This window comes from Amborella trichopoda, chromosome 1, assembly GCF_054954075.1.
Source record: "Amborella trichopoda isolate Santa Cruz 75 chromosome 1, AtrichopodaSantaCruz75HAP2 v2.0, whole genome shotgun sequence".
Lineage (NCBI taxonomy): Eukaryota > Viridiplantae > Streptophyta > Magnoliopsida > Amborellales > Amborellaceae > Amborella > Amborella trichopoda.
In genome coordinates, this window is record NC_142336.1 from 47,985,840 (window position 1) to 48,007,358 (window position 21,519).

General features: G+C 36.4%; 2 protein-coding genes across 3 annotated transcripts; one reads left to right on the plus strand and one right to left on the minus strand.

Moving 5' to 3' along the window:
• Window positions 1–1,247: 1,247 nt before the first annotated feature.
• LOC18442348 (ENTH/VHS protein) lies at window positions 1,248–4,986 on the plus strand. The gene is made up of 2 exons (XM_006852567.4): window positions 1,248–1,566; window positions 2,480–4,986. Exons 1-2 carry the CDS (start codon window positions 1,390–1,392, stop codon window positions 4,310–4,312), a joined length of 2,010 nt encoding a protein of 669 aa, XP_006852629.2. The 5' UTR covers window positions 1,248–1,389; the 3' UTR covers window positions 4,313–4,986.
• Window positions 4,987–7,014: 2,028 nt separating this feature from the next.
• FTSHI1 (FtsH extracellular protease family) lies at window positions 7,015–21,285 on the minus strand. Of its 2 annotated transcripts, none has more exons than XM_011628004.3 (17): window positions 21,130–21,285; window positions 18,297–19,100; window positions 18,002–18,086; window positions 16,975–17,409; window positions 16,841–16,894; window positions 16,548–16,613; window positions 15,931–16,026; window positions 15,714–15,842; window positions 13,200–13,252; window positions 11,099–11,294; window positions 10,684–10,798; window positions 9,869–10,143; window positions 9,001–9,084; window positions 8,538–8,650; window positions 8,101–8,350; window positions 7,844–7,957; window positions 7,015–7,226 (listed from the first exon to the last, which is right to left on the minus strand). In XM_011628004.3, exons 1-17 carry the CDS (start codon window positions 21,261–21,263, stop codon window positions 7,215–7,217), a joined length of 3,015 nt encoding a protein of 1,004 aa, XP_011626306.3. In that variant the 5' UTR covers window positions 21,264–21,285; the 3' UTR covers window positions 7,015–7,214. The 2 variants fall into 2 exon arrangements, with proteins under 2 accessions (XP_011626306.3, XP_088725611.1); XM_088869485.1 differs by having other exon boundaries at window positions 18,027–18,086; window positions 21,130–21,175.
• Window positions 21,286–21,519: the final 234 nt, after the last annotated feature.

The following is a 21,519-nucleotide window of genomic DNA, read 5'->3' on the forward strand; positions in this document are numbered from 1 at the left end:
AATTTTCTTTGCCCCTAGTCATCCCTCACTCGTACAAACCCTATGCTCTCTCTCTCTCTCCCTCTCCTTGAAATTCCTGGACATGATGGATTAAGATGTCTGCTCTCGATTAAGAGAAAATAAAAAATTGAAACCTTTTCATAGTCGATCTGAAACAACTAATTGTATTTAAAATTGAAGTAAATATTTTTTTTTAAATTTCTCTTACATTATATATCGGACTATTGCAAGTGATTGTAATCTTGTTGTGCGATTTGTGCCTAATAATATTGTAATATACAACCCCTTTATTGAAAGGAAAAAGTTTATATAGAGCCGAGGCTCTAAACAATCAAATTAGAGCTCACCTCAAAAACTTTACTAGAAGATGTTTTGATGCTCAAATATCCTCAAATTAATCATCTTGGCATCAAGATGCATGGACATGAGAAAAAAATGGATTTCAAGTTATGGGAATAGTGCATCTTGTAGCGCATTTCTGGACCATCAATTTTCAAAATTTTCAAGTTTTAATAGATCTACTTGTTCTACACTATTTTTTAACTTTTAAATTTTTTAATCAAAGATTAAAATATATTTTAAGGCTATCACAAAGATTTCCAGTACTGAAGCTCTCGACACTATTTGAAGGTGTGTTTTACTTTGATTGTTTAGAACCTCGGCTCTATACAAACAACATCCTTATTGAAAACATAAACAATAAACAGTACCTTCAAAATTTATGAGGAGAGATATGGGGACTTAGAATGCTTATCAAACTTCAAAATTATGTATTCTATTTGTGAGAAGATTTTAGATCTCATGGTGGCAACTAAACGTGATGGAAAAGTATATCATGAGATCCTTTTGAATAAAGTGGTCACAATTAATCTTGACCATTGAATGTGAAATTGGGTGGCAACCATTCAAAAATATATATTCTATTTGTGAAAAGATTTTAGATTTTATGGTGGCAACTAAATGCGATGGAAAAGTATATGATGAGATCATTTACCTTTTGAACAAAGTGGTCACAATTAATCTTGACCATTGGATGTGACATTGGGTGACAACCTTTATTTCACTAACCAAACTCAAATTCCAAAAAACAATTATCCAACTTTATAACGTATCCGATCTATCAACCTTATAACATACCCTATCTATCAACCTTAACATCGGATGATTGTAAGTAATCGTAAACTCCCTGATTGTATACAATTCCAAAAGGGATTGTGATATAATTCCATCCGTATTCGACGTGGCCCATATGCCAAAGGACCGCCGTGTCCTTTCTACTTCGCTACCGTTATATTTTGATACACGCGCGTGCAGCTTCCCGTAATTTTTCGTACCTGCTGATCTGAGAGATCCTCCAGAAAATGGAAAATTTGTAGGGTTTTGAAGAAAATGGCAAGTGATGGTGGAAAGCTTTCATCGCTGATCGAGAAGGCTACTCATTCCACTTCCAGAGAGCTGGACTCTTCCCTTCTCAACTCCATAAAAGCCATAGTCAAATCCTCTGATGCCAATGTGCATGTCACAGTCGAAACCCTAATGGAGAACATGAAGAAGAATCACTCACAGGTGCCCCTTTTTCCATGAACTATATTTTGTATCTTTTTGTCTGTTTTAGAGGTAAATGAATATTGCTGCCCTCTTGATTGGAAATTGTAATCTGTTTAATATAAAGGTTTCTCTGCCTTTTGCTATTGGCTGCAGTATTGATGGGGTTTCTGCTTTTATGGGTAGCTGTCAAATTTTGGGGGGACTAATTGTAATTATGAGAGTTTCTATGGAGTGTCAATTATCTTCAGTTTAATATGAATGTGTTTTGTCTGTAAATTTTGTTTGATTTCGTGGTTTTTGGGTATTTGTGTAATATCAAGGGTTCTGTTGCTTGTTTTCTTGGTTGAAGTACATGGGTTTTGAATAGTCTTAAAATTCTAGTGAGATTTTTTATGGTTTTTTTGTGCTCAGCCAGTTGATGTTTCATATACTGCTATGGCTTCTGTTGATCATCAATCAATATTAAAAAAATTTGGATTTCATCTCTCCTTCTATCTGCAGATGCATGCTCCTTCTCATTGCAGATATTGATCTTTTCTTGAGCTCATGGCTGATCATCATTCATTCATTAGTTCAGTGTCATGTCCAATTTCCTATTTAGGTTGTATGTATAACATCTGTTTTTAATTGATGGTCCGTATTTCTTAAATTATTTGTCTGAATATTGAGTTCAGTGTGGATGGTCCTTTTCTTAAAAGAGTTTGTAGCCAAGATTTAGTTGAGTGTTTTGTTAATACATTGGTGTTTTTCACGGCTTATGATTAATGAAGAGAAATGTTTCTGGAAAGGTTTGAGCATCTTTTTTTTTATAAATAAGGTATACAAGCAAGAACATCTCATTTTGAGTTTGAATGAGGGCGATTGTTTTTAGTTGAACTCTTGTTTGGTTGAAACCTTGCAATATAATCTAGCTGGGGTGTGTTTATGTCAGGTACGGTACCTTGCGCTGCTTATAATCGATGAATTATTTATGCGTTCAAAGCTTTTCAGATCCCTTCTTGTTGTTAATTTTGATGGGTTTTTGGGTCTGAGCACTGGCTTTAGAAGAAATATGCCTCTTCCACCTCCTGCTTCCATTGCATCCATCTTGCGTTCAAAATCCATTGAACTCTTGGAGAAATGGAATGATTCGTTTGGTTTCCATTACAAGCAGATTAGATTAGGTTATAATTACTTAAAGAATGTTCTTAGATTCCAATTCCCCAACTTGCCAGAAACAGCAGCAAGATTGCGGCACGAGAGAAGGGAAAGGGAGATCAGATCAAAGGAAATTCTAGTGAATAAGTTTGAGAATCTAAAGAGCAATTACTCATCAATCAAGGGTGAGATTCGGTCCACTTCAGATGAAATCTCTGAATGTTTTGAGATTATCTCTGGCACGAATTCAAAAGACAATAAATTCAGTTGTGACTCTGTTGATGATGAAAATGCAGTGGAAGAGTCTACATCTTTAGCTATGCGCCGCATACGTTTAGAGTCATTAAGAGAGGGAATGATTGTCCATGAGAACAGTGATAACAAAGCAGTCTTTGACATGTTGAGAGAATTATACAAGCTTCTGACTTCTAAGCATTTGAAGACCGTACAGGATTCGATCTCTGTTCTAGTGAGGGTTGATGCATCTGATGTTAGGTTTAGAGATTCTGCACTAAAAGAGTTAATTGACATTCGAAACGACCTCCAATTAGCAAAAAAGAGATGTGAGGAACTGGGTTGTGTTGCTCCTGATGATGACGAGAACAGGATTTTGTGGGAGGAAGGTAAGATTGAAGTTGAAAGCAATGAGAACAGTAATCTATCTGGTGAGGCAAATAAAGACATGGTTTATAATTCATATGGTGATGAGTCAAAAAATGATGCCTCTACTAGTGGAAAAGAATCAATTGATGAAGAAACCATTGTTGCCGGAGATGGTTTTGGTCCTTCTTCTCCGAGGCAGCAGCTCTTGGCCAAAGCCCCAGTTATGACGTGGGGTTCATTTTTGGATTCTTGGGGTATGGTCCGTGATGTACCAGCAAATCAGAGGGGGTTGGAACTCGAGTGTCACTGGGGTAGAGTGGATTATGATGCTGTTATTCCTGCTGAAAAAATTGCGGAGCTAAATGTTCAAATGACGTATTACAACGAACAACATGGTGAAATCAGGCCATGTTTCGCTCCTTTGAAGAAAGGGGGACTCTGTCAAAGAAGGGATCTGAGAGTTTGCCCATTTCATGGACCCATTGTACCTAGAGATGTAGAAGGAAATCCTATCATAGCAAACACATCTCAAAAACATGATTCTATAGACCTTGGTGGCCCCTCTATTCTTAAAACGAGTACCAAAGATAGCGATGTCTCATTTCAACCTTCTGATCTAGAAACATTAACTGCTGAGGAACTTGCTAAACAAGCGGTGAAGAATGTGAGGACTAGGGAGGGAAAGGAGAGAGAGAAGGACAAGAATGAGAAGAGGGCTTTGAAACGTGCAAAGCTTGCAAAGGTTCGGGAACACAACGAAATGGTTCTCAGGCAATCTGCACTTGCCTCAACTTCACAAGGCCTAGGAGAAGTCATGGGAGAAGACATAGAAGCACTACACCATACCAGTTCGGAGTACAAAGAGAAAAAGCAAACACTTGCCTCAATGCTTCGGAAGAAGGTGACGCCTAGAGATAGGTTGGCAAGGAGGCTTTTGAACGCACGTGCAACTGAGGCGACAGTGAGACAACTCACTCATGGCGAAGACTCGAATTACAGGGAGGCTTTTCCAAATCAATGGTAGATGACAGTGTTGCGAAGGATTGAGAAGGTATTTTGATTGTCAAGTTGACACAAGTAGGAAAATAGATTAACAAGAATCAGAATAACAAGGCCTAGATAAAGCCTGAAATTGCCACTCCTGGGGCCCATCGAGGCTCAATGTGAAAAATAATTCTTTTGCTATGATGGATGAAAAGAAATCTTGAGTACTTGTCAGGCAGATATGATAGTGGTGGAGGTGTTCATGATTCTCTTTCACAGATCACTGCAACACATTCCATATATTTTGCATTGCTTTTTTGGGCCATTTTAGGAAAAGGCATGTTTTAGGATGCGATGAAGTGAGCAAGGTTGTAGTCCCTTTGGTGTATTAGACATATTGGAGGAGATATTTTAGATGACAGAACCATTACATTCTGTCCTTGATTTACAGCGTTTTGTTAGGAAGGCAATCTCGGTTGGTTGGAGAACAAAGGTGGCACTGGGAGATCTCATTCCAATGATGTGATTTTGGTAATTGAAATTTATTTTTGTTTTTTTGGGTAGATCAATGGGGATAACAGACCCCTCTAATCTTCTTATGTTGTATAAATGTAAATGTTGTGTTGTAAATTTTCTCTCCATTGAATGAGATGCCTGCTTGGTCATCTCCATGGAAACAAATTATAAAATCTAGGCATAGCCATCTTCAAACTCTCTCTCTCCCTCTCTCTTGCTCTTAAATATGCTAGCAATAAACACATGTCATCTAAAACATGTCAAGGATCAAATCCAGAGTCAGCCACCTCTGGTTATACCGGGCAAATAACAAAAGAAGCTTAAGGCTGTGAGGCTCATCTCATATTTTGGGCTTTTTCCTCGTGAATGGCTAGTGTCCTCGGCGGTAGTATAGAGTCTCTGTTGCTCCTTTTACAACACAGCACTAGTTAACTTAAATTTTTTTACAAAAACTTCTCTCACACAATTATTGATTTACAAAGACTCAAATGTCACTGAAAATAAAAGACTCAAATGTCACTGAAAATAAAAGAAATACAGCTCTATGGAGTCCTCAAGTCATAAAGAAGCAAACTGCATCGCTTAGTATAAACACTTGTGCATGGACTTCATGAATACTTTTCTCTTGCATATAAACTAATTCCAAACTTGACATATCAACTCTTGATTGTACAAAACTCAAATAAACTCAAAGTCACAGAAGTTCAAAATAATGGTGGGAATCCGATGATCAAACCCTCAAAATAATGGCGGGAAGCCGATGATCGAACCCTTTGTGCTTGGGTCACTTAAGTGGATCTCATAAGTAGTTAGTTTTGTCCAATAAGAAGCCAATGATGACTCAAATTACAAGGGCAGATCTCACTTTTCAAATGGGAAGCTCATACAAATTTCAAATGCACTTGATTACTTTAAAGTAAGAGAGAGATGAACTTTTGATGTTTTAAATAGTTTGCAAAAGTCAGCTATAAACAGCTTGAATTATATGAGATATAACCATAGACTTAAAGAAACAAGAGTAGTTCTCAATAAAAAAAACACTCAAAGACCAGGCTAATGAAATGATACTCGTATACACACCAAATGCTACTGATATGCATTTGATAAATTAGGAGATGAAAAACAAGAAGAACATGGTGTCTAGGTGCAAAGTATTCAACTAGACTACCCTTAGGGAAGCAAACTCGTTAACGGATGTGTTAGCTGTTAGCTAAAAGCCGAAGGGGCTTCTTTGCCTTCACTTTTTTTTTTTTTTATGATGATGTAATCCCGCTTGGGTAATTCCTTTTCTATACTTACCCAAAAAAATCTTTTTTTATAATAAATAAAGATAACATTTATAATAAAAAAAAGATGATACACATATAATGATATGCAAGCATAGTTTCACAAGGGGGCGATTTATGAATGCTCAAGTACATAAGTATGAAAAAGCTATTGTAAAATGGAAATTACTGCAAGAAGAAGATGATCAAATTACTCTAGAAAAAAAAAGAACGAACCTATAGAAGTTACCTCAAGCCTGGACACCACGGGAGGAAGCTTCAATGGCCACACGGACTTTGCTCACAACAAGATGGAACAAAGATGTAGCCTGGAGCTCTCTAATTCTCTCTCTAAACGTGGTGTTTCCTTAACACTCTCTTGCGATCTCAGATGATGTATAATTTCGACTCTGTAATTTATTTCTTCCATGAAAGTTGTTAACATTGGTTCTAAGAAAAAAAAGAAAAAAAGAAAAAAAAGAATGAAGCCATAAGAGGCAAAATCAAGTGTGACATTTTAAGTGACTTATGACCCTTAATACTCATCATCTATAACACCTGATAGGTTTTTATCCTACTCATTCATCACTGTCTACTATCAAAATCAAATGATGAGATTTCATGTCCTTATCACTCTTTTAAAAAACCCTAGATTATCCATTTTACAAAATTATCCTTCATAGATAAAAGTTATAAAAAACGTCATTTCTCAACTCCAAAAGTACTGATGATAAATTTGAAATTAAAGGACTAAATGGATAGCCGGGCGCCCCCCAAGTCATTTGTAAAATATCGTACTTTCATGTGGTAGGATAAACCATATGATGAAATTCACATAAGCTTAAATTAATAAGGTGATGCCATACAAAAAACTACTTTAAATTTTTACTCTCATAATAAGGCTTTAGGCCAAAATAACACGGCATGCCCAAAACCCTAGGCCCATGTGAATAAGATCATGTGCGTGCCAAAATGACGTGTGATTAATTAAATCATTTAAAATACAAAACAATTACTCGTTTAAAACTATATGGGGCTTAATTGAATAAAATGACAAAAGACAAATGAAGACACTCTTAAGGGGCCTTTCATGTTATGATGACGTCAGCTACAAATGGGGCTGTGGGGATGCCATTGTGACATCAAGCCTCTTCCCGTCCTTCAAACCTGTACCTATACGCATCACAGATTCCAAAAATGGTAAAAGAAATGGTGTGGGTAAAACCCCTCAATTCCTTAAAATATTATGACATTAACTATTGAAGCCAAGAAAAAAGGACACAGGGAAAAAGTTTATATAAGGTTTAACACCTTAAATTTGAAGAATTAAGGTGCATTATAAAACTCCATTAGAAAAGGCTATTTTGATATTGGAAAACCATCTAATTGATCATCTCGACAAAGAGATGTGTGAATACAGGGAACAAAAAAAGTTTCAAGTCCCAAAAATAATACATCTTGCAACACATTATCTGGACTGTCCATTTTCAAGATTTTCATGCATTTACATTATCTGCTTGATTTAAACTATTTTTCGAATTTAAAATTATATAATTAGAGATAAAAGATTCTCCCGCCACCCTAAAAAAATTTGATACTAAACTGCATCTTATGACAAGGTTTGGAGGTGCGCCTTACTTTGAATTTTTAAGGTTGCAACCTTATGCAAACCTCTATCCTACAATTAATACCTAAATTCTAAACTGAGCAACCCGCAATGCAATACAACACCTTCCATAGATAAACATGCATATAATTCACAAAGTCCAGAAGAACGTGCAATTCCTCACCAGCCTTCCCGGATTTTCCTCCTTAAGAACTAAATCGACTGGAGTATCAGCAGGGTAATTATTCAATATGAACTCGATGTGGTTTCCGCTAATTTCCTTTTCACTTAGAAGAACCTGCACAATAAAAAGAGTGCTTTTTAATTCGTTCATTGCAATTTACTTGTCGACATCTATTATGTACATGGTTTTCAAGTAATTTGCTTGATATTGATATATATAAACTTGCAATAAATGGTCATTAGAGGATAAATACATACTTGCACGGTTTTGACTAAAGCTGCATGATGCTTCTTTATTAAAGAAACTGTTTTTTGATACATGTCTCGCAACAAATCTTCACTTCTAGTAGCAACCTTATCTTCCAATTTATAGCCAAGAGGAGGTTCAAAAAGGCCATAGTCATCGTACAGAGATCCTTCAAAGTCCAATCGCGGACCAATAAAGCTAGGACTCTTCTTCCATGGAACTGGCTCTCCATGAATTGTCATAGATTTCTCCAAGTTCCATCTGTGAGAGAGAGAGAGAGGGGTGAATAACAATTGCCACGTGAAATGGGGATTCTTTGGTTCTTTGTAAATCAAATATCTAATGCTGCTTAAACACACAAGTTCCATTTTCTTTTAACATCAAGAGTTATGCTAATAAGGAAACAAAGTCCAATCTTCAATACTAGAGGAGAAGTACAGAAAAGTACGCGGATATAATTTTACGAGCAAGCCAAGATGCATCTTGAAGATAACTTAAAGATGCTGTTGATGTATCACGTCCATAAATAACCTCTTCAGCAGCCCTCCCTCCAAGGAGTACCTAAGAATTAAAAGTAATGCATATTAACATTTAAAGTATGCCAAAAGAATTGCCTATGAACTATGGTCAGGGACGGTAAACTCTATTCCAATGGACTATGGAAAGTTATACTCCATGGGGCTCATGACTGTCCGATGAAATGGACATTGATGGGGGGAGAGAGAGGGGGTGGAATCCCAGAGCAGGACACACCCCAGCATTGGGTCTCACTCTCCTAATCACCAGGCAACATTTCATCGTCTCATGATCCCAATGACCTATGATTTTCACTGTTTATATTCTACACTTTTCATTATAATAATTAATTGCAAAAGGGAAAGTACATAACTAGTGAAGGCTAAGATGCAAACCTGAAGACGATGAAGAAGCTGTGGACGCCGCTCAAACATGTAGGCTTCATCATCAAGACGATGAAAAACAATTTGAGAGTATGTCTGCAAGCATTATTAGATTATTATTTTATTTTTTAACTTATAGGGTGTCAAGTTGATAACTTTGATGCATGGGAGTTATTAAAGGCAAATTTGACTGAAACCAAGTATCACAAAACAATCTTCACATCTAATCAACCAGAATTTCAGTTTTCTAATTCCCTAGAGTAGATTTCTGTAGCACAGATATCAGGCGATTCTTACAGATGTTGAGACCTTTGTCTCCCTCTAAAGGAGCTAAATTATCTCCAAGCCTACAAACGACTGAAGGATGCTTACTCTTAGAACTCTTCAGATTCTTCTTCAATAACAAATACTTCTCTCTTTTGCACAAAATCTCACCTACCTCACTTATACATTGCCAGAAAGCACAATTCTTTAAAAACAGATATTACAAATCTTGCTTTCTTTTGGTATGGATAGTTCAGTAATATGCACCCATACAAAGTCAGTAGCAACTTTGGACCTCTTCTTGGTTCTTTCAAGATATGAGAGGAATACTTTGCATTTTCTTGTATATTATTTTGACTAGTATATATCATCCTCGATATCACTAATCTGAAATTTCTGAAAAAAAATTATTCTTTTCTTATTGATGTATTTCCATGTCTTCAAACTTCCACATTTTATTTAAATTTTTGGAGCAACCCACTAACTATGAGCTATACCATGAGAGAGAGAGAGAGAGAGAATGTAAAGCTGCTATGCACGACATAAGTGGTACAGAGAGAGAGAGAGAGAGAAAGTACACATAGCAAGCAGTACAAGATGGAAAATGTTTACAAACCTGGCCACGAGGAATAATCGAAATACGTTCACAAAATTCGACTTTTGCATTCTCAAGGCGTCTAAGCAAATGAGATGTCAATGCAGTTCCCACTTCAGTAGTAGCTCTCCGGCATTGTCCTTGATGATCCAATTCTATTCCTACACGTTTCGGGCCCACAGTGAGTCTATCAACTGCATCGTCCATGTCAGACTGAAAGATTGCTTTATGGCCATTTCTGACTGCCATCAGAGCAGCCTCTTGCATTAGCTGAGCCAATTTTGCACCGGTCCATCCTATGACACCAAAAGTAAAACCTTCAGATCAAGAGTTGTTAACAAAGTTACACAAACATCTCATAAATTCTACATATAGAATACCCAACTCTCTGTCTTGTGGTCACCAGTCTCAGTGACACCCAGTATGTTCCTCACAAGCACATGTCAAAGGCTATTTGATCAAATATTTGAATCCAAAAACAACTCTGACTGAAAATTGTGAAGTAAATAGGTCTAATTTGACAATACAGAGAAACTCAAAATCTCCTTCATACCACTGTTTATATGCTATTGATGACATTCTCAGTAACTTCTTATGCCTTTCAGAAAAATATTCTTCAGATACTGTTTACATGTCGAAACATGTAAGATGGAGCTAGTGTTTGATTTTCTTAAATAAGAATCAGTAGGCATTGTTTCTTTCCATGCCAAAGTGAATGGAGGCTTTTACTATTCTACGTCATCCACTTTGATAGTAAGAAAACCAAACATTCAGAGTGGAAGATAGAATTAATCTTTACAGGAACAAACAAAACATAAATAGCAGCTGGGCACTACCGGGTAAATTTTGTGCATAGCTCGACAGGTCAACTGAGGGTGACATTTTAACTTTGCGTGCATGAACTTTCAAAATATCCAATCTCCCTTTAGCCGCTGGAGGACGAATTCTAATCTGCACACACACATACACACAAAAAAAAAGGCAAAACAGAGAGAGAGAGAGAGAGAGAGAGAGAGAGAAAGAGAGGAAGGCATCATTACAGGTGTCCCACTAAAATGAACAAAAGCATGAGATACAAAATATCATTCCATATCTCACACTAAACTCACACAAACAAGATGAGGAATAAGTACCAAAGCACTAAAAACTACCAAGTGTCCACTATTAAATCAAGATAAGTTTCAATCTCTAGAAGTCTGAAAATGACAGCAACATGAAACAAAGTACAGAAGTATGTTATGGCTAACAAACCTTTCGATCAAAACGGCCTGGTCGTAGAAGTGCTGGATCTAATAAATCTCTGCGGTTGGTTGCACCTAGGAATATTACACCTTTGCCAGTATCAAACCCATCGAGCTCTATCAAGAGTTGATTCAATGTAGTCTCCCTCTCTTGTGTAGCAGCATTATAAAGGTAATTAGTGGATTCACGAAAAATCCCTTGGCGCCTGCTCACATAAAAACAAAATCTCAATCCATGCTTACATTTACTATACAGGTGGAGTGTATCGCATGAGGAAAAAATAAAAAATCATTTGGTCAAGATTTATATAGCATAGTTACAAATCTAAGAACAGAATGGACTGGAGATTTCACAGGGACCAGGAATAGTCAAATAAAAGATTTCAGTTGGCTCAAACAGGAATGATGAACCAAGAAGGAGAAACTGATGGAACCTCTAGTTGAGCCAGAAAGAATGAAACCAGGCACATTCACGATTTGAGCTCTTGTTTCCTCAAAGCACTACTATATACAAATATATGTGATATAAATTGAAGTCACCAATCTTGATGGCATGTTGGTATTATAGTACATCATTTACAAGGGGCTTTACAAGGGCAAAGCATTTACATGTGCAACCGACCATCTTGGAACTATTGCAAAAAAACCCAACCATGAGATCAAACCTTAGCATCCCAACACTTACGACAAATCATATCAATTATAGAGAATCATGATCCTTTATCTAGAAGCATCTATAACATACTCGAAGGCCCAAACTTAGTAAGAAATGAATATGGCAACTGAGACCTTTAGAACACCCATATCTGTCCATTTGTTCTCTACTCATCATTTGATGCTCGATGAAGTAATTTCCAAATGGGGGAAAACCTTGTACTTGGGAAAAGTTGAGGGCAAACATGCCGACACTCTTGGTTTTCAAAAGATGGTTGCAGACAGATGATGGCTCTAATATTGGCTACCATTTTATGAAAAATGCATTGCTTTTTAGGATTAGGAGATGGAGATGGGTGTTAATGATGTAATCTTAGATCAACCACTCACTTATCTTTGATTACAAGAGTTTTCGTTTTCTTTTCTTTTTTTCTAAGGTTAAACAGCTACAAATTCAGTAGGTAAGCATCCACAAAACTAACTAAATGAACTTGTGTAAATCAACTTGCAATTTAAAAATTTGCTTTAATGCCTGCAAGATGAGATTTTGGATCCACAAGGGGTTGAAATCTGTCCTAAAAAAAAAATCAGCAAAACAAAAATTGATTCCAATCAAATTTAAAGCTAGCCACCAACATGTAAAGAAGAAAAGGGCATACAATAACTTTAAATCAATTTGAAAGGGTCTGCACAACCAATTCAGAGTTAATGGTGTGTAAACAAAATAGGGTTTTGGCTCTAGATGCATATTGGAATTAAGGTTTCAAGGGATTTTATTTTCGGTTAATTCAAGGAATGACCTATCGGTTACTTTTAGGTTTCAATAGATTTTTTATTGGGGAGTGTTTGTTGGCTTGGAGGTTTATGATAAAAGCAAAAATTTAAAGAACTAAAAAAATAGGAAAAAAAGGAAGAAAGAGAAAATTAAGAAAGGAGGAAGAAATACGAAAGAATTTAAGGAAAGGGAAGAAGGGAAAGAACGGAGAGGACAAAAGAATTTAGGGGAAGAAAAGGAGAAGAAGAGAATAAAGGGGAAAGGAGAGAAGAAGAATTACAGAATACTTTAGAAAGGAGAGGCCTTGGGAGGTGCTACTGAGCCTTCTCTATGGCATTCAATCAAAGAATTCAATAAGCCCTTCTCTAGTGTTTTTTCCCCTGTTTACCAAATTTTCAAAACATAAACACCTAAGGGTTTGACTCCACAAAGTTCTCAAAAGATAAACACCTAAGAGTTTGATGTCCCTCTCTCCCCTTTTAAACATATTTAAACTACAAGAAATAAATCGCAAATATACTTATAAAACACTACTTTAGTAACATTAAATTACTTAGATCTATGGAAAATTGGAAGCATAAATTCCAATGTAATTGAGTAAATCCTAGATTGCATTGACAAATATTATTTTTGAAGGCCCCAATTTTTAAAACACACTCACTCTTGGAGAGACCCCTCTTACCTAGTTGCCAACGCATCAATTTCATCAATAAAAATAACAGCAGGTTTGTTGACCTACATTACCACACTTAGAAAAATTAGTTCATACTACAATGAGAAGGAATGGATACTTAATAAAGAGATGACCAAGAAAAGGACAGAAAGATGAATACTCAGTTACTGGTAATGTATTATGTAAACTATACCCAATGCGCCAATGAAAGCATGTAAAGAGTGCTAGCTCCAATACATCATATGCTATAAATCAAGCAGTCAGGCATAAAGGTAAACTATGTCATGTTCAGTAATTCTGATGTAGACATTTTGTCCAATGCACATCTCTACATGCTAGACATTCCACTCGACTCTTCTACGAAGTGTCCAAATCTTTTCATTATACAGATGCATGATAAGTGTCGTATGAGTGTATCAGCCTTCGACAGAGACATCCTTATGTTTGGACCTGTTTGTCCATGCTCCAGACACAATTGTCCCAATTTTCTGTACACGTCCATTTTTCTGGATAAACATGTCTAGAATTCAGACACAATTGCCCAAATTTTCTGTACACATCCATTTTTCTGGATAAATGTGTCTAGAATTCAGACATAAGTGTAACTTTTTAGTTGATCTTATTTATATTTAATTAAGTTAATTGTATGGGGAAATATCTAAGAACCTATATGTAGACACCCCTACACCTTAGTACATAAACACTTGCGGACATGCCATGTGTTGTCATGTTAGAGGAGCTATGTCAAAGTCAAAGTCCAACACAGTATGCCCACATCAGATACAGGCATGCGTGTCCATGTCCTGGTTACATAGAAAGTAAATGACCTAGAAATACATAAACAGTTGATCTAGCAGCCATATAAGGGTCCTATGACCCAAATCCAGAGGTGGATGCCGTAATGCTATATCGAAACTCATATCATTTTTAAGGCACATGTCATCTTTCAATTCCTCTTAGCCTGATACACTAACTAGAGCTCCTATAGACAAGAAATCATGACATGGTATTTACTTCAAATACAGGATACACCACTTGCCAAAGTGAGCTTTCCGAGGTATTTGAAGTTAACACTCTGCAATTTCATGTTTACTGGTGATAGGAGAAGTCTGTGGGAAAGTTGGCATGAAAAAGGAGGTTTGTTTGGCATTCTAGACAGAATAAAATCTTAATAGGTAATCATAGTGTTCCGATATCTTTAACTTTAGATATTTGTGAAGAGAAGCAAAGGGCAGTGGCAGCATAACTTAATCAAACAATGAAAGAACATTCGGAAGATTTTGGGAGTGACCTAAATTTCTCTAGTATTTCTTGGTTTTAGTGGAATCCTATAGGGACTCCCAAGCCATATATGACATGCAAGCAAAGATGCTCACTTTTAAGACAGATGGGCACACAAAAGGTTGTCATAAGGAAGAGTTGACAAAGAGGACAAAATGGATCTCAGAACCATCAAGACTATTGAGCCTAAGATTTTTTATATGATGAGGAGGGATTTTGGAGCAATTCTGGGATGTGTCATTGGAGGGGTGGCCAGGATGCTTGTTCAAGCTGGGCATTGAGTAACACTATTGATATGGGGCAATTTGCTTTAAGCTGACATCCCCCTCGTGCAGCACTAATAGCAATACCAAGCATACAAACATGTTTTAAGTAAGTACTCTAAGACCAACTGCTTTTAGGGGATGAGAATGACAATGCAATGACATGTTATCTAGGGACGAGGAGCTCTTGAACGTATTGATTCTATTTAAGTCGGCAAAAGCACAAGATCTTATGGATAAATACTTAAGGCCATAATTGCTAATTTCAATCTTCTGGATAATGCATAAAAGACTCAATCTGCTCTTTAGAAGTTGGAAATATTTTTAAGAAAGCGTGATGTTCTATTTGTTACGTTCTGAGAGGGTATATGGATGTCAAAGCCATGGTGTGACCAACCCCGTTCGACAAAAACAACTGATTTGGGTGTATCTAATGACAGAGACGGCTTTGTGGAGTTCACACCATGTTGGGGAGAGTGTTTCATCCTGTCTATGTATCGCTTTTTCGTTCATATGGATGGCTTAGAACCAGAAAGAAATCAGACAGATTAATGCATGAACATGATTTTCTTGAGGATAAAAATGTCACTACTGCACGTATTTTTCAGTGCAAAACCAACAATGGTTTCCCGCATAAAGTTGGACTCTTCAAATAAATAGAAATATCGACACGAAACCATGAGATTTTGTTCCATATATCCTGAACTTAGTCCCATATGGGACTGCCTAAAAACCCTCGATAATGTTCCTGTGCGCGAGATACAATAACATTAGCAGGGAGTGCACCCAGTTCTTGACCAAATGGTTACAATGTCAAAGCATATCCTATTTGCTATCCCGTTAGCAGATGCATACCAACACATTACACAATAGTGCCAAGATACATAAATTAATGTATGACTAACCATGACCAAAAACATGAGCTGTCATAGAATAATAAAGAAATTCCCCAACAGCAAAAAGCAAACATTGCCAATACCTTTGCTCTCATAAACAGATCACGGATACGAGCAGAACCCACACCAACAAGGACTTCAACAAATTCGGATCCTGCCATCTGATAGAATGGTACACCGGCCTCACCAGCTATGGCCTTTGCCACCAAAGTCTAATACCAAAGAACACTTCTTAGATATGCTCATCACAATTTCACTATCAATGTGATATAGTTTGCACAAGAACCAAAGAAGACCAACCTTTCCACAACCAGGAGGCCCCTCCAATAGCACACCATGAGGAGGTCTTATACCCAATTTATCAAACAACTCAGGATTCTTCAAATATCTCACCAACTAATAATGGAACAAGCAATGAGTTAGATTGCTTCCAATGAGAGGTAAAGGCTAAAAAAGATAGCCCGGTCCTAGGATGACACAAAAGAAATTCAATTTAAAGATTTCCACTAGGAGGAGAAGATGGAGAAGACATAATTGATGCAAGAAAAAGTGTGTCTGTGTGTTGTGTGAATCAACAAAAAGACAGAGATACAGGCATACCCTTACATGCAGCAACTGAGGATCACACATTTCTTACCAAATCATGTTTAGAGACAAATACGACAGTTAAATGCGAAGTGCATGAAATTAGCCAAAACCATATTAGGAGGTAATGTCATTTCATTGAAAATATTAAAAAAGTGCCATATTTTCTGAAAAAATTGTTGTGGTTGTGCAGTACTCAGAAGCCAATGCCTGTGACAGTTTGATATTTTTTACAAAAGTAATGGAATTCAGCAGTTTCCTTTAGTTGAGTGCATAATGCAGTTTTCATAACCCAGTAGGTCATTAAATGAAACCAAAATAAAATTTCATACCTCTTGCAACTCTTCCACTGCTTCTTCAATCCCTGCCACATCATTAAATGTGACTCCGGTTGATCCCTGACAATATCCCACAATTGAAGGTGTAAACATTTGACTTAAAAAGAAAACCAACATTTAATTTTTCAGCTTTTGCAACCGATGAGAAGAATCTCTGCTCTTTTTTCCCCTTTTGTTTTTTTATTCTTTTTTTTTTTTTTTGGGATGATTGGCATGAGAAGAATCTACGCTAGAATAAGATATATGGAAAATTCAATAAATGAAACAAACAAGGTGGGAACACTTGCATCAACTCGAGCCTGTGGCTTGGACTGGCCAAATTCAATGCCTTGCCATATATCCTGAAACATGATAAACTTGCTTAGTGAAATTGCTGATTCCAATTTTCCACTATGTTGTTACCAGATAAACTATAGCTTACCCATTTCCTAAAGTTCTTCGGTCTCCTTGAAATAGTGAAACGAACGAGAAGAACCATTGTCAACAACACCATCAAAATGGTTTTCAAAACCTCAAGACTGGCAGACACACCACCAAAAGTGTAAATTTCATAAATCTTTGAGAAAACCCCTCCATCACCGAAGATATCAATGATCTTATCCCATATTACCTCCACAACACTGGAGATAAGACTAAGGCTGAGTTTAATAATAGGCAATACCAGAGGCCGAACAACATATGAAACGACAACAAAGACAAAACTAGTAACAGCAAAGACTGCAGATGCAAAGAATCCTCCAATCACAAAAGCAGCTGTAGCTATAAATGATGTTACCATCCCAAGCTCAACCATCATTCTGCTTGATATGGAAGAAGCCACTGGATGAGGATATTGTGGTAGTTTGCCAACATAAGCCTGCAATAGAAAGAACACATACAAATACATTTCAAAGATAATAACAAGATAATATACTGAAAGTTTAAAAAAACAATAAAAGAAGGCATCTGATTTAATTCCAAAAATTTTTATTCATAACAGCATAGAACATAAAAGCAGTGAACAACACATATTCAACATAATTTGCACAAGAAGCAACACCTGGTAAAGAGCAAACACAAAGAGTATGCAAATGTACACATTCTTGTGATCATTTGTAGACATATACAAGCATATGTGTTGTGTGAAAATCCAAGCATGTAGGCATGTGCGTTTGTTATGAATAAAAAATCATATTGGAACTAATGAAAACATATCTATGTCTCAGAATTAATTTGGCATCCTTCAAATACAAGAAATCATTTCTACAAATGCAAGCACTCTGAAGTTACTCCGTATAGAGGTCAAAAACTTCTTCTCTTTGATAAACGAACAAAGAAAATCCACAGTGCAAGGGAAATTTAACTGGCATGTAAGTATGAGAAAAAGAGCTGCTGTAAGTATGCGAAAAAGAGCTCAGAACAGTTAGGGAATAAGCCAAAATGGAAAGTTCCAAGGAAGGATCAAGCACCATGGTACTCTTCTCAATTTCATACCGAGGCCCAGTGTAATCCTCTAGTACTGCTTGGGCTTCTTCGTCGCTTAAATGCATTACCCTGACATAAAATATACAGATAGAACAATTATCCATGATGTATGCTTATAAAGATCAAAAGATCACTCAAGAGTATACTCAACCAAAAATAAGAGATGATAAGAAAAAAGAGACAATATAAAGAGTTGGCAATTACTAAAATCCAATGTGCTATGGTGTCTCGTAGTCCACGGGATTATAGTGTAATTTCCATGTAAGTCATCGGCCTTACCACTTGGTTCTCTGTAGATTCTTGTCCCCAGGAATTTCTTTCAGCTCCACAATGAAATCATAATGCCCATAATTAGAAGCAAGACTGGCACTGCCTTTAGAAGTCAATAACTTTATCGTATCACCTCTCATGGCTTTCAGGAAATCTTCCAGCCTCATTATTGGCAACGTTGCCAGGCTTCTATCAAACTCCTCCTCTTCTGATAGTCGTTTCTTCAATGCTTCTTCAGGGACATAGAGTTCACCTTTAAACTCTCTAAGGATGTCTTGAAGATTAACTGGCTTGGCTGTACTTTCTCTCTCATCAAGCCCGGCCTTTCTTTCCTCATTTACAATGTGTTCATGACTATCTAATTTCAACTTGGATCCCAACTTCTCAAATAACTCCTTTGCTAGTTGAAGGGTTCTGTTTCTTGACTTCAACTGCTCCCATTCTCTTAGAGTATAAAGGTTTTTCCCAACTAAGATTTTGCGCTCTACCTGGCTTGGGTTCTCAGATAGAACCTTAGTAATAAAATCATCTCCTGAGCTTTTTCTACCATTATTATATGATTCTGAAACAGATTTTCCATTCACTGCAACTGTCCTTGAAAATTGTAATCTTTGAGAAAAGTGTAATCTTTGATTCAGTCTATTGACATGATTAGAAGCTGCTCTGTTCCGTAAAAATCTGTGATTTAATAATGATGACCCCGTAAATATACTGCTTCGAAGATTTAGTTTTGCTGACATTTGAAGCTCCCCCATAATCAGCCCCACAAAATCAACATACCAATTCTCCCTGTTGAGCGAGCAGACCTGGATTCTGAATGAAAACAAAAGTAACGGATTGAAAGCCTGCCATGCTTATCAACTTAACTAGAGACTGTCTCATTTCAGGAAATCCATGAACATTTAAAACTTACCATACAGATGCATTAATATTCACATACAGAAACAGGCTCCCTTGAGGATCGAACTGAAGATTTGGATATCAGAAATGTTTTTACTTTTTAGCATAAAATTTCATCCTCCATAACTTAATATTAACTTAGAGGGAGCCAAGGGAATTTGAAATTTCAGATAAACTATTTATTGAATATCAATGAGGACCATTCACAAAACCCAATAAAACAACTTTGAATTTGGTCAACTTCAGTTGAAATTTATACATATGTCGAAGCCAAAATCCACGACCTAACAGTTAATAAAGGAGGCTAACTGTTATAAAGGTAAATGCATCACAATACCATGCATTTCAATAAAAGAAAGCACCCAAAAAAGTATTTGGGGAAAATGAAGCAATGGAGATGACCTTTAGGAATGTCTTGAGACGAAGTGTCATACTTGCCCACTCTCCATGATCTCTATCTTTAATGTCTAATTTGATCGTTAATATCCAACCTATCTTCTTCCCGCTCTCTCCCTAGCAGGTTCTTGCTCTTCCCATCTCTTTCTCTTATTTCTCTGCTCTCTCCTCTCCTCTTTCTCTCCCTCACTCTAGAGCTCTATGGTTTTGAATCTTTGATCCTCTCCCCATGGGACTCTAGTGGCTGCTATCATCCGACCATCATTATACTCCCCTATCCATACAATTTCTTTTCTCTATCTACTCTCACCTTTATGCCTTATCTTTTTGGCCCTTTTTAGAGTATCTTATATTTAGTTTTTCGCTTGGTTGTATAGTCGGAGCATATGGGAGGTGTGTAGTCTGTACCCACCTAGTTACTTTCTTTTTTGATTATACAGTCTGAGCACCCATTCCGTGGGCTACCTTCTACTATTTCTTGTAGTTTTTTTGTAATACTATTATGATTTAATACAGTTATCCTATTTCTCAAAAAAAAAAGGCCAGCACACATGTTTCTACTACATCTTGACAAAAAGCAAATTCCTGTCAAATCAGAATTCAGGTTTACTAATATAAATACAAGAATGTGGGTGTACTAATATAAATACACAGAATCAATTAGATTGAACAAATGCCATGCAATTCATCAAGGAAAAAAACATTGAAATGAAGACCAAAGTTACAAAATAGCGATTGAAAACAATAACATGTTTGGCATCTGGCACATTTCAAAATACCTTAGAGTTCTGAGTAATTTCCCACTGTATTAGCAATAATGGTATAAATGGACACAAAATAAAAGTGAAATTCATGAAACACTTCTATTTTGGGTCCCCTGAGTGATATAACTTTCAAAAGCTATCATAAGTCTCAATATTGTGATAAATTGCTGATTATCTCTATGATTGGAAAGTTTTTTTTATTCTGATTATGATGGGTCAGAAAACCATCATTACCCCAAAAAAATACCACCATTCTCAAAAATAATTATGACAAAAAATAAATCGTAATATTAATAAATTTTAGATAAAAAATCAACCAAACAGCCAAGATTTCCGGTACTATCTAAACTCAGAATATTCATACTACACTACAAAATTATCTAAAATACAACCCTCATAATCACTGACATCTGCATTGGCATCTATCTCTCCAAGTGCCATAAATAAATAAACAAATTGAAACTCGAAAACCCAGATATCAGCAGTTATTCGACAAAGTAAAAATACTCGTAACCTTTTACACATATAATAACTTGCAAGTAATGCAATAAAATTCAGTTTAGGAACCATCACTAAATATTTGAGGGTTCAAAAACCCTAATTCTCGCTTTGATAAACTCTCAAATTTCTCAATCCATTACTAGTGAATTACGTCGTCCTTTTTGTATTTATATTCGACTAGAAATACAGAATAAAACCCAGTTAACTCCAACTGTTTCCTCAATAAACAATATACATCAAAGGGTATTGCAGAAAACCAAAATTAAAACGAAAAAAAATACCTGCAACTTGAGCGAGTTACAAAAGCTCTGCAAGTAGCACTGCGCAAGAAGCGCGAGCATGATAACATGGTTGCGATTTTGGATGGTGGTCGATTAAAGACCCTAACATTTTCATTATTCCACAATACCACCATTAATCTAAGTCTCAAAAGTAGTGTCTTTTACAACATATTATTATTTTTCATATTCATATATTTTGATGTCAAGATGATCACTTAGAGGGTTTTTCAACATTTAAACAACTTTTTCCGATAGATTTATAAGGTGCATCTCTATTTCACACTTTAAGGTTGCAACCTTATATAAACTTTTTCCAATATTTTTCTTTGTTATAAGGAGGACACAATTGCTACTAGCTCAAATTGGACAATGTTGGGTATGACATCGAGT